Source organism: Ctenopharyngodon idella, chromosome 6 (genome assembly GCF_019924925.1).
Source record: "Ctenopharyngodon idella isolate HZGC_01 chromosome 6, HZGC01, whole genome shotgun sequence".
Classification (NCBI taxonomy): domain Eukaryota; kingdom Metazoa; phylum Chordata; class Actinopteri; order Cypriniformes; family Xenocyprididae; genus Ctenopharyngodon; species Ctenopharyngodon idella.
Genome location: NC_067225.1, coordinates 782,003 through 796,279, shown reverse-complemented (window position 1 = coordinate 796,279; position 14,277 = coordinate 782,003). Strand labels below are relative to the sequence as shown.

Below are 14,277 nucleotides of genomic sequence, written 5' to 3'. Positions count from 1 at the left end.
ATCGATAAAACTTATCGATGGTCGATTAAGCAAGGTCATCATTAGAGTGCATAGCTTTGAGGTGTGTGCAGCTCATTGCTCAAACACATGCAGCAGACAAGTGGAAAAATTAAGCAAGCATGCCATAGTTACGCATTATGCTGTCTGCTCTCTAATCGCTCTTGTGGTACTTTGATAGCATACACTGATCGGTCTGTACAGAGCCGCTTCAAGTCGCACACACCTGTCTTCAAGCCATGCAATGGATTAGGTAGGCTAGCTGTTTATTTCTAAACATAATTAACCAAGGGTCCAAAAAAACCCTCAAACAAGTGATTTTACTGAACATAAGAACCACTTCTGTAAACGCCACAATAAAGGTACATAGAATAAACAACAAGTAATAAGATCCTACTGGATGAGTGATCTTCCAGCGCTGTTTCAGCTGTGCGCTCCTATTATATGGCGCATGGTAATTTAAGACCTGTCAATCTAAGCAATAAAACTAATTAAAGCATGCTCCAGCTGTAAAACAGTGTCTGCCTGATTGGTATATACACATCATCCCTACCCACTATACCCACCCACCACACCCAAGATCCAGTTTCCATTAGTTGAACTTTCAAATGACGTTAGAAAACACTGTGCCATGATCGAGAAGTGCTTGGATCCCGGAAGTCCAATAGCTTTAGCAAAGCAGTATGTCATGTCACTCCTTGATCTACGCATTGTCTTTTTTTATGTTTGGGCTCATTCGAGACCACCTGCTCTAAATAAAGATATGCAATCTACTTTGGTTTACTAATGTTTCACTAAGTTACTAACAAAAATGTGGAGCAAAATGTGTATTTGGTCTCTGACTAAAAAAAATACAGGATGCTTGTTGTATTCTGCTAGTTGAGACCTTTCATCGATATATGACAAGTCTATCTGTTATGTACGATGATTTTACAGATCATTTTCATGTAAAGCAGTTATTTTTTCATACTATGAAAATAGAGCACTTCTAATATGTCTGCAAATTTAAAAGCACTTGTTAAGTGGTCATATTCCCTATATTCACTGTAAAGACAAGCTTCTAAGCTTTAAAACAACACCTAAGTAACGTGATAACTTCGTAGCACGCCCACTTCAGATTTAAGAATTTCGTTTTTAAGTTTTTAACAATCGATTAATTGATTGTTAATTTAAACAATGATCAATTATGGAAATTTATGTAAATTGACATCCAGAGTATCAACAAAATCCATTTTTGCACAACAGAAGTGGCACAGAAGCTGCATCTAACACAGCATTGAGATGCATTTACACTGCAATTACAATTTCATAAATAATGCTATGAGATTGTTTTAAAAATAATATTTTGAATATTGAAATATGAAATTACTTTTTGATGAATGAAACTACAACCACCAGTAGTTAGCAGCAAGGTAATAAGTGAGTCACTGAGTCATTTATTCAATCGATATGTTCATATGGCTGATTGATTTAGGAACAAAGTAAGTCACTAGGTGTGTAACTTGAAGAGGCGGTGCTGTACAAAACCGAACGGTGTATGATATCAAAATACTGCGAGAGCGATTAGGGAGCAGATGGCTCCGTATGTTGGCAAATGTTTTTATACCGTGACTTACAATGAATTTAACGTATACAGTTCATGCATTCTCTGGGAACCGAAACCAATGACCTTGGCGTTGCTAGCACCATGATCTACTGTTTGAGCTATGGGAAATTTTTTGTTGGCAACAGAGCTTTTTTGTGTGTCTAAAAAGTAACTCACAATATTAACTTCTTGTTTACTGAACTGTTGTATAAAATTAATATCGCTTTTGCAATCATGCAGATAGTCAGCACGCTCAAGAAATCATGAAAAACAGCATGCTTGCTAGTGTGATGTTTATACTTGGTATACTAAAGCAACAAGACAAATGCAACAGTATGAGTTTTACTTTTTACCTCATATTTTTTAACCCCTAAACTACATTCCAGTAGGTACATCACGCAGTGAAGGCGTGCACTCTATTATCATAATCAAACATATCACAGCATTAAAATAATTTAACATTTTTCTTCACAGCATGACTGCTGTTCCATGACCTCTGGCCCTGTCCCAAATTGCACACTTTCTATGCACTTGCGGTCTTGTGGACTTACGATGGCCACCACATGCTCATATCTCGTAGTGATGGGTAATATGACCAGATTCTTATTTCACAATATGAGAAATTTTATTTCACGATAATGATATACATCACAATATAGTTTTGTGTTATTTACGGGCCAAGCACCGAAGGTGTGAAGGCACCTCTTGTAATCGTTAGTTTTCTTATTATTATTATTCCGCTCTGGAAGTCTATGGCAGCCCATAGAACCGTATGCTAAAAAGTTGAGAAATTTGGCACACTGGTAGAGGACAGTCTCAACTGTGTCCATAGCAAATTTGGAGTCTCTAACTCAATCCCTCTAGCGCCACCACCTGTCCAAAGTTTCACTCATGTTTATGCTAATAACTTTTGAACCGTAAGGGCTAGAAACAAAATTGGGCACCATGTGACATTTTCTGTCATGTAAAGCTTTTTGATAGATCCATCCATTCTCAAAAACAACACAAATGAATTTGACGAAAAGCTCACCAAATTAGACTTGAGGCTATATCTCCAAAAACTATTTATCATATTCTGACCAAACTTGGTACGTTATCACAAACATGACCTGAGGTAACATGCAGCATTTCGGTGGAGTACCACCTACTGGTCCGGAGATACGACAAATGGCTATTTTTGCTTATAACTTCTGATGGGTTTGTCCAAAAATCATAACCTTGGTCTCGTTGGATTCGGGGCATCACACTGAGTCGATTGACATCCAATTTTCCCATATCGGCCATTTTGAATTTTGTGCTAAAATGCTGTATTTTATGAACACATTAGCGTATCATTACGAAACTCGGTATGGGTCATCAGCACAATGCCCTGAAGGAGCCTGAGAAGTTTCGGACCAGCGCCACCTAGTGGAGAATTTTTTTTCATATGCTTATAACTTTTGATCTGGTTGACTCATGTTCACGCGAGTCATATCGTTAGACTCCTGAATCCTTGCCGAGTCCAACAATACCAAACATGTCTATAACTCCAAAATGAAATGAGATATTTGCACCAAATTTGACACACATGTATGGGGTCACCCTGAGGACACATAAAAAAATTGGAGGGATTGTGCCTCTTGGTGGCGCTATAATTGAACAAAACGTGAAATTTCCATTAACTACAATACAGCATTATGATATAAAATGCTATATTATATGAATGCATTGATGTACCATTACAAAACTCAGGATGTGCCATCGGTACCTTGCTCTGAAGGTACACAATAGGTTTTGAGATAGCGCCTCCTTGTGGTCAAATTTTATAATGATTTTTTTTTTTTAAAAATGCTAATAGCTTTATATAAATGTGGCCTATTGTAATGAGACTGGTCTTATTAGATTCCATGGGTCATGCTGAGAACATTGATGCCAATTTTGCCATAGTCAGCATAACTTAGTCTCTACCATTTTGATTTTCTTTAAAATCACACTTTTTCAATCTCCTCTTAGACCATTGGTCCAATTTTCACCAAAATCTTATATCATCTTCAGACCATGCTGACAAAAAGTTACGGATTTCAAGTTGATTCGTCAAACCATTTTCGTATACCACAGCAACGAAGTAGAGGTTTAATGCTAAAATGACTCTTGAGACTGTATCTCTGCAATGCTTGACATATTGACACCAAACTTTGCGACTGTCATTGTCACCTCACTTTGACATCACCACATTAACTTGGTCAGAGTGCCACCTTTTGGTTGAAAGCGATAAACCAGTAAATCTTTATAATTTACTGTATTCGTGATTTTTCAGCCCTTTTCCCTAAATGATCTTAACAGGACTTTAATTGCTCCCCATTGCAGTTGATCTGATGCTCACAGCCATGTTGGCTGGCTTGTTGTGCCTTCTTTGTGCTTGGCCTCAATAATTGCTGCTTGCAGCTATATTTTATCTTATTTCTATTATTAGAAATATGAAAAAAGTAGTAAATTACAAACAATAGGACAAATACAATATAACAAAAATATGAATTAAACAAATTAAGTTTTTCAGGTACAATAGGTTTATTTAACATGTAGTTAGAATGAGTACAGAAATGTAATAATCAGATGTAAAAAATAAAATATTGCATAGACTTCACTGTATGAATTAAATATAAATGTATTCTTATAAAAACTAAAAAGTTCCTAATTGTTATTAAAGCACAGAGTTTTTTTCAGGATATATTTGCACTTATAACTCTTTTTAACAGCAAGCACGTGCCTCTCTTTATATCATGCATTTCTTCACTCTAAAGTGTCAATAGTGCTATACAGGTGCTGGTCATATAATTAGAATATCATCAAAAAGTTGATTTATTTCACTAATTCCATTCAAAAAGTGAAACTTGTATATTATATTCATTCATTACACACAGACTGATATATTTCAAATGTTTATTTCTTTTAATTTTGATGATTATAACTGACAACTAAGGAAAATCCCAAATTCAGTATCTCAGAAAATTAGAATATTGTGAAAAGGTTAAACTTTGAAGACACCTGGTGCCACACTCTAATCAGCTAATTAACTCAAAACACCTGCAAAGGCCTTTAAATGGTCTCTCAGTCTAGTTCTGTAGGCTACACAATCATGGGGAAGACTGCTGACTTGACAGTTGTCCAAAAGACGACCATTGACACCTTGCACAAGGAGGGCAAGACACAAAAGGTCATTGCAAAAGAGGCTGGCTGTTCACAGAGCTCTGTGTCCAAGCACATTAATAGAGAGGCGAAGGGAAGGAAAAGATGTGGTAGAAAAAAGTGTACAAGCAATAGGGATAACCACACCCTGGAGAGGATTGTGAAACAAAACCCATTCAAAAATGTGGGGGAGATTCACAAAGAGTGGACTGCAGCTGGAGTCAGTGCTTCAAGAACCACTACACACAGACATATGCAAGACATGGGTTTCAGCTGTCGTGTCAAGCCACTCTTGAACAACAGACAGCGTCAGAAGCGTCTCGCCTGGGATAAAGACAAAAAGGACTGGACTGCTGCTGAGTGGTCCAAAGTTATGTTCTCTGATGAAAGTAAATTTTGCATTTCCTTTGGAAATCAGGGTCCCAGAGTCTGGAGGAAGAGAGGAGAGGCACACAATCCACATTGCTTGAGGTCCAGTGTAAAGTTTCCACAGTCAGTGATGGTTTGGGGTGCCATGTCATCTGCTGGTGTTGGTCCACTGTGTTTTCTGAGGTCCAAGGTCAACGTAGCCGTATACCAGGAAGTTTTAGAGCACTTCATGCTTCCTGCTGCTGACCAACTTTATGGAGATACAGATTTCATTTTTCAACAGGACTTGGCACCTGCACACAGTGCCAAAGCTACCAGTACCTGGTTTAAGGACCACGGTATCCCTGTTCTTAATTGGCCAGCAAACTCGCCTGACCTTAACCCCATAGAAAATCTATGGGGTATTGTGAAGAGGAAGATGCGATATGCCAGACCCAACAATGCAGAAGAGCTGAAGGCCACTATCAGAACAACCTGGGCTCTAATAACACCTGAGCAGTGCCACAGACTGATCGACTCCATGCCACGCCGCATTGCTGCAGTAATTCAGGCAAAAGGAGCCCCAACTAAGTAATGAGTGCTGTACATGCTCATACTTTTCATGTTCATACTTTTCAGTTGGCCAAGATTTCTAAAAATACTTTCTTTGTATTGGTCATTAGTAATATTCTAATTTTCTGAGATACTGAATTTGGGATTTTCCTTAGTTGTCAGTTATAATCATCAAAATACTAAAAGAATATTAATATCTTTTAATATTAAAAGAAATAAACATTTGAAATATATCAGTCTGTGTGTAATGAATGAATATAATATACAAGTTTCACTTTTTGAATGGAATTAGTGAAATAAATCAACTTTTTGATGATATTCTAATTATATGACCAGCACCTGTATACATACCGCAATATACACGATAGCAAAATCTCTAACAATAGACATTATATATCGTGGTAATGATACATATCGTCACACCGCCTAGCCCTAATGTCCGGTAAGTCCACAAGACCGTAGGGTGTCCCATTTGTCATTTTAGGTTTCAGAAGGGTGCATCTCTATTCATGAGACGCTGTTTTGAAATACATTTATAAATAAAAAAAATAAAAAAAAGGTTTTAGGACAGATTCTATTTGCTCTGAATATCAGTTTAAATTGTTCCTTAAAATATCTGCATATCTGGAAATTTCATATAATTTGGTTGTCAAAATCATAAAACTACAGCAGAAACAATGCAACAAATTACAATCTGTGATAGAGACCCGAGCGGGTCTCACCAAGATGTAAGAAACATGGCGATGTTGGCTTCCAAAAAGATGTTTATTCAAGTGAATGTGCAAAATTTGCAAATAAATATGGTTAAGACAAATGAAAAGAGGTTATCAATAAAAACAGTCTAAGAACTAGAACTGTTCTGTACTAAAACAGTAAAAACCCTCCTCTGCATCTGAGGACAGTTTCGGTGGACTCCTTCCTCACCGTGATTAATAAATAATACAAAAGATGATTAATAACAAGTGTTAAAACTAATCAATAAATAGGACGGATAAATCCAACACATACATTTGTACAAACATTTCCATAAATAGCTAAAATGAGCACTCCCATACAGATTGTGCTTTCATTAAGGCCACGCCCACTCAGCCAAAACAAGAAATAAAACAGCAAACCCCACATAAATATTATACAGTGCACATGAACAATAAGAACACAGTAAAAACAGTGATGGAAGACAACTTCCAGGTCTCTCCATCACACAATCTGACCAAGTGTATGCGTAATACATGAACACGAGAAAACCTGTAATTACTGGGTTAAACTAAATCTAGATCCAGGACAGCTCTATCTGTTAAGTGGAGCATTCTTGAGATCCTGTTACTCACCCACTCTAATAAAGGCCAAATTTAACCAAATTGAACTCAAAAAAGCAGATCATTCAATTCCAATATCTAAATTTTCATATAGTAATAAAAGTGGGTAGATAACATAAAGTGACCATTAAAGGGTTAGCTCACCCAAAAATGAAATTTCTGTCATTCAGTACTCACCCTCATGTCGTTCCAAACCCACAAGACCTTCTTTCATCTTCAGAACACAAATTAAGATATTTTTGGTGAAATCCGAGAGGTTTTTCTATCTCCCATAGAAAGCAAATTACCACATTCATAGTCCAGAAAAGTAGTAAAGACATCGTTAAAATAATCAGCGTGTCTACAGTGGGTCAACCTTAATGTTATGAAGTGACGAGAATATTTTTTGTAAACAAAAACAAAATAATAATGTATGACTTTATTCAAATGACTTTATTCAACATTTCTCTTCTTCCCTGTCAAGTCTCCTACACAGATGACGCAGTGAACACAGTGCAGAGCTTCTGTATTCTACATCAGAACACTGACTCTGTATTGGCCGGCTCCTGGGTCAGCATCACACGCATGCGTTGTGTGCTCATGTGAACAGCGTTAACAAATACCGAGTCGGCATTCGGATGTAAACACGGAAGCTCTGCGTTCAATGTGTAGGAGACTGACAGGGAAGAATTACTTTTGTTTTGTTTTTTGTGCACAAAAAGTATTCTCGTCGCTTCATAACATTAAGGTTGAACCACTGTAGTCAGTCACGTTGACTATTTTAACAATTTCTTTACTACTTCTCTGGACCTTGAATGTGGTCATTACGTTGCTTTCTATGGAAGATAAGAAAAACCTCTCAGATTTCATCAAAAATATCTTAATTTGTGTTCTGAAGATGAACAAAGGTCTTTCAGGTTTGGAACGACATGATGGTGAGAAATGAATGACAAAAATTTCATTTTTGGGTGAACTAACCCTTTATCATTTTTATTCAATACCAAGTTTTAGATAAAATTTGCATGAAAGTGTATAATCTTAGGTTCAGTAACTGGTCACTATAGAGTGCTGCTGTGATTTCTGTTTGGTTCCCTCAAAAAAAAAAAAAAAAAAAAAAAAAAAAAAAAAAGGATGTTCCATTGGCCCTTGAAAGGTTGCAGAAAATAGGCTCTGTAAATAACAAAAGTTTATGATTCTTAGAAGTTTTGTTCATTATGATAATCTTCAAAAATGAATACAAAACAAATACAATCGGCAGAAGTAAAAAAAAAAAAAAAAAAAAAAAGTGTTGTTCAAGGAAAAACATAAAACAGCAACATCAAGAATAAGGTGCAATATGGACTAAATTTCTTTGATACAGCTGAAAATGGATGCATTTTATAAAACAGATACATTTTGTCCATTTTAGAGCTTGCATTTATTTCAATCTGAAATTGTGACAGGGGAACATGTTTATTGATCAATGTGCTGAAATGGTCATCTATAACAAAGCCACAGTACAAGGATTGCCCATTCTCTTACTGGACAATCTATAGGGTTGGCCCCACCCCCACAGCTGAGTCAGGGGTGACAAAGAGACAGAATGAGAGAAACAAAGAAAAGATGTTGTAAGACAAAAAAAACAGATGGGACATTGCAACCTTCTGTTTTCAATCATGTATTCAGGATTCATGCTGCGTCCTGATGAGCTGCCATCCAGAAAAATCTCCAGGGACATTAATCTGATCTCAGTTTAAGCATCTGTAGCATTCATTCCAGAGATATTTTCGCATTACAGACTCAAAATGGGACCAGATTTACTCTGACTCAAACCAATTTAATTCAAATTCAAATGATCCTTTAATCACACCCTACAGTCCTTTACAGATACAGTTTGTTTACCTCCATAGTAAAATAATATTATAGCTGTGATTCATATCAGGCCCTGGGCTCATTCTGTCTCTTGTGAGGGTATACTATTAATACGCATTTGTGAGTTCTGTTACATCTTTCTGTTTATGAAGTGTGGGGTGAACCTACAGACACAGAAAGAGTGACTGAGTGACAATGGTGTTCTTTACAAAAAAAATGTAGGCACTACACTCAAGCTGTCTGTTTTCAAGTGTATCCTGAAGAGAGTTACTTAAAGAGGACATGCTCACTTCTGCTGTAAGCAAGGGAATTGTGGGAAAGATCATGATTTGATATTTAAAAAAATAGATAAAAAGAAAATAATATCTAGAGATTGACTGATATTTTCCCCGATATTTAAGCATTTTACCATAATCACATCTGAGGGGAGACGAGACAATGGCATGTAAAGTATACTTACCTGCTTTGCTGTAATTAGTAAACTTTATTTAACATAAATGCCTGAAATAGCTAGTTTATGCAGCTTGTCTCTAAGAAATAGAGACAAGCTCACCGAGGCACGTAAGATAATCCATCAAGTCATGTCCCAATAAAGATGTAACTTTGCATGAATTAAATAATGCAAATAATACCAGTTGAGAAATGCAATAAAATACGATGTTTTGTTTATTATATTCCAATATTCCAGAGAATATTATTCAGTTATTTAACATTATCCAGTGAATTATTCTTCGCTCTTTACTTTAGCCTATATTAAACAGCTTATAAATCTACTAAAACTGTAGTTTAAAATGAAGTATTACATTTCTGCAAAGTTGATATGACTCCTGTCTTACATTAGAGAGAAACATTAGACATTGTACATTAATTTTGCTTATTGTTAACATTAGTGTTGCTGCCGATGCTTTTTATAAATAAAATTATTTTATTATATGAAGATTAAAATTAACATGAAAGACTACTAATTTTCAACAAAAACAGTTTAGTATCAGTGCACTTTTTTTATTTTTTGCACTTTCAGACCCCTCTATTTATTGGCGTATAAATAAGATTTGTTTTGTTTTCTATGCAAGGAGGGAGTAATTGTTATAAATAAATAAATAATAAATAAATGGTTTGTTCAGTTCAGTGGTGTTGTAATCGTGTCAAAAACAGAACTATAACAGTAAATAAATATTGGTTCTGCATATCAGTACTAAGAAAAATCAATATCGGTCGATCACTAATAATATCACATGCAAACCCATATATTTGGACACATTTAGACCATGTTTACCTAGAAGAAATTAGGCCAAACAATTATTTTGCTGAGTTTAGCTCCAGAGGTAAACAACCCCTGATCCAAAAATAGACTCTTTAAATTCTACTGCTCTACAAGTTACCATTTCACAACATTACTGTTCTAGACAGAACAATCCTGTTTTTTTGTGAGTTGTAGAAGCCTAGAACTAGTTGATTACAAATAGCTCCAGTTCAGCTCCAGCTCCTAGCAGACATTTTTAAAGCACTGAGCAGTTCAGGATATGGTGATGCACAGTCAGGTGGGACGTGAAGAGTGAAATGGGCAGTTATCCCAGCATTTCCAGCATTGTCTCTCTCTTTCTCATCTACACGTGCACACACACACACTGAAGAGAAGTGAATATATCACTGACAGTTCAATGATAAAAACAGATGGTACTTATTCCACTTAATTTTTTTTTCCTAATATTAAATTTAATTCTTTTTCTTTATTCTTTCATCCTTGGAAAAAAAGTGTCACATTATGTCATGTTATAATGTCACATATTATGGTGATACATTTGTGAACCTTTTTCAGTAAAATAGGCTCATATTTTATTCAGTTTTCAGTGACCTTCACTGCCCGAGCCCAAAACAAGGCTTGATTACAAAGATCAATAAGAATCTGCTCACTGTATGTTTGTTTAGACTTTGTGCTAATGAACAAAACACTGTATATGTATGTGTGCTCTGGAGCAAAGAGGGAGGGACTGCAGCAGCACACTGCAGCACTACAGGAGCCACGCCTTAAAAGGACACACCCCTTTTCTCTGATTGTTTAAATACCTTACTTAATCGATTAAAAATGTTCAATCTTCCTGTCATTATGTAAGCAATTAGTAGTATTCAGCACTTAAATACTACCTATTGCCAAACTGGGACACTGGTGAACACACTATAGAGACTAGGACTGTTCAAAAAATATATATATCTCACATATATATATATTATATAAATAAAAACCTTCCACAGACCTGGGTTAAGTTATGATGCAACACTTCTGAAAACAACCTGACCCCGTACAAATGACCCTGAAAAACTGATGTTAAACAGTCCTTTACAATTTGTAAAAAAAATAAATAATAAATAAAAACAGTTCTACAGATTTCTTGTTAATAATTTCAGCATTAATCAATTTTCTGACCTTAAATGTGAGAAACAGAAGAAAGAGGCCTTGCATTGCGCTTGATCACAAGCAGCAATGCAAGTTATCTCTTCCATGTTAAATCAAACACAACTGTGTCAAACAAAGACCAGCAGGATTTTGTAAATCACTTGGTTTCAATTTCCTGTGAACTGGAGTCTAGGTGAGAATTCCTGGTTTGAATTAAAAATAAAAAAATACATCTTTCTAATACAGAGCTGATATTCTTTCTAATACAGATGCACATGTCACCTTCCCTGCTTGATGCCATCCACAATTACTGCTACAGATTAGGCTAATTATCTACATATGGACAATACACGGTCACGGAGCCCTACCTCTGATACATATCTATTTACTTTAGAAACTACCAGCATTCACCTTATTACACTATTTTAAAAAAATAAAAATAAAAAATAAAAGACGACAACCTTTGGTTTATGGGATTAAAAATGGACAAACAAGCATACTATGAAAGTAAAATTAAAGAGGAAAAACATGAGTGAGTGTCTAGGTTTCAAACTACAGTTAAGTCAATTAAAGACTCAGTGGCATGGCAAATAGCGATAGAGCAAACCTCAGCTCAAGCAGCCTGCTGCTAAAACCTTTAAGACCTATGCAGTGAAGACCAACAGAGAAAACTCTGATATTAACCTGTACTGGGCTATTAACATGACAACATAATACTGCATTATTGCAAAGCAGAGATGGACATAATGATGGAATGGCCAATCATGACTGCACTGGATCTAGACAAATAATTAATCCTGAAGAATCTCAGCTACAAGGATATCACTACCTAATATTGAGTATCGCTGATATATAATAGAGATATTATTTAGAAACTATATTGAAAATTTAGCTTTGGTGAAATAAATACCGTAAAGATCTCATGAACAATTCCAGACTATTTTCCATCAATTTCCTCTTTGCAGCCATTTGATGAGTACAAGGAATAGGATAAAGCATACATAACAAAAATCCAGTGACTCTGGACAGAAACATCTGCTGAACAGATGAGATGTAGAGCAGGACTCATCTATAGAAGCAGACCGATCTTCCTGTGTACTAAGCCTTGTCATTCTGAGCCTGAGCACTTAGAGCAAAGAAGAAAACTTTGCTTGGATAGGAAGGAGATGCTAATTGCTTATCAAGGACAAGCAAAGTCATCATTAGCATAACCGACATCTGTCCTAAAGCTCAGAAAAGAAATAAAGAGCTCCAGAACTGGATGGTTCTTCCTCCCCACTGGGTCCCTTTTCCCAGCAGACCACATGCTGACACATGCTTTTGATCCCTGACAGCTTGAATGCTGCATCACAGACAACACATACCAAATTAAAGCAGAGTGCATGTGCAGAAAAAGTAAAATATGTCAGATAACAATACGCTTCATACAATACTGGCCTTTGCTAGTGACAATGCAATATTAAATACAGACCACAATAAGAAGTAGGAATTTAAAAAATATACAGTAATATTAAAATAAAAATTATTTATGTTTAAGTATATATGTGATTAGTCATGAGCACACTGTTGATGTCTTTTCAGTGCTGAGAAAACTATACTGTGTACACCTATAATTACATTTATTGTACAACTGGGAGCACGCTTTACATACATGACTTAAAGAAAAAACATACTCCACCATTCTTTCATTTTCAAAAATAAGTAAAACATCTACAAATTCCAGTCATAGTACACATACTCTTTTCTGTTAAAAAAAAAAGAAAGAAAAAAAAGTGCATTGTGTGCATCTTTTTCCGAGTTGGTTTTAAAAAATATAATTCTGCACTGGCACCAGAAACATCATGAGATCTACATTTATGTTAGTATGGATACAACTGACTTTTTGGTTTTCTAAATCGTAGTTCACTCTTGTGCTCATGGTAGGCCTTAACCATGCATTGAAGGGTGGGGTGGTTATCAGCCTGATGGTAGTATGTCTTTGTTAGGAACAACAGCTGTTGTATTCTGAAACTACAGCTGAGAGCTGGAGAATAAAATGGTGAGTTCTAGTCAGGGCTGGTCCATGCTTTAACAGGGAGCTGACACAAAAATCTGAAAATCATTCTGCAAAATAAGACACTGAAGGTCCAGAAACATCAGAGAAAGGCCTACCTGTCCATGATTATTGTGTACTGACATTGTTTACTACTGGCTGAGTTGGAGATACAAACACTTTTTATTGACGAGTGATTGGATATACTGTCCACGGCTGAATAAATGATAGGCTGCACAAATGATGATCAATAACTCGTTACAATCAAGAGATTAAAACTTAACTGTTCACAGCCGATCAGCTTCCATGTTAGTCCTGAACGATTAATTTAATAAATTCACTTGAAAACACTTAAAGTGTTTTCATAAGTAACTGCGCCCTTTCGATAGATCATATATGAGATTCATCTGCCGTGTCCCTAAAATCGTGGGCTGCCTACAGTATTCTGGCGATCATTAATCAAATTACATCATCCTGGTCATGTTCGGATGAAAGTAAAAGACAATAAACGTATTTCGGTCTCGTCTAAATAATTGCTACAGAGAGAGTGACAATGAAATACTGAGTTGCTGATCATTGTATTTGGCTTTATGGTTAAAGAAAGAACAATACGCACGAATCATCAGCGCCTTTCCGTACCTGTGTTTCCCGAACATCCTGCTTCGTTCCTTCGGGATACCACTGAACCCGCACGAATCCTCTACCGAGAGGCCATGACGGTGTGTCCGCCGCCCCGCTCTCGTTGTCTGAGTTACCGGGCGCGCCTCCACCTCTTCCACCGCCACCGCCACCACCTCCTCCTCCTCTCCCTCCGCCATCACCGTCAATCTCGGAGTCCGAATCTTCAAAATCCTCCTCGCCGTGAATCATCCGTACGAGCCCAAAACGCATCGCCCCGCGGTGTTTTCCGGAGACCAGGTCATGCGTAAACAGGAGCCGCTGTGTTCCGCCTGCCGTGGGAGAGTGTGTGCCGGACGGAGGCTCGGAGCTCGGGCTCATGGCCGGAGAAAGCGCTGCTGTGGCGGGTTCCGCCATC

General features: G+C 36.7%; 1 protein-coding gene across 1 annotated transcript in view; it reads right to left on the bottom strand.

The window, feature by feature from the left end:
- Positions 1–14,276, bottom strand: part of ube2o (ubiquitin-conjugating enzyme E2O) — a 31,114-nt gene extending 16,838 nt beyond the window's left edge. Inside the window, exon 1 of the mRNA XM_051895849.1 lies at positions 13,881–14,276. Coding sequence (XP_051751809.1) covers positions 13,881–14,276 — 396 coding nt within the window. The remainder of the gene's footprint in view (positions 1–13,880) is intronic.
- Between the last annotated feature and the right edge of the window lies 1 nt (position 14,277).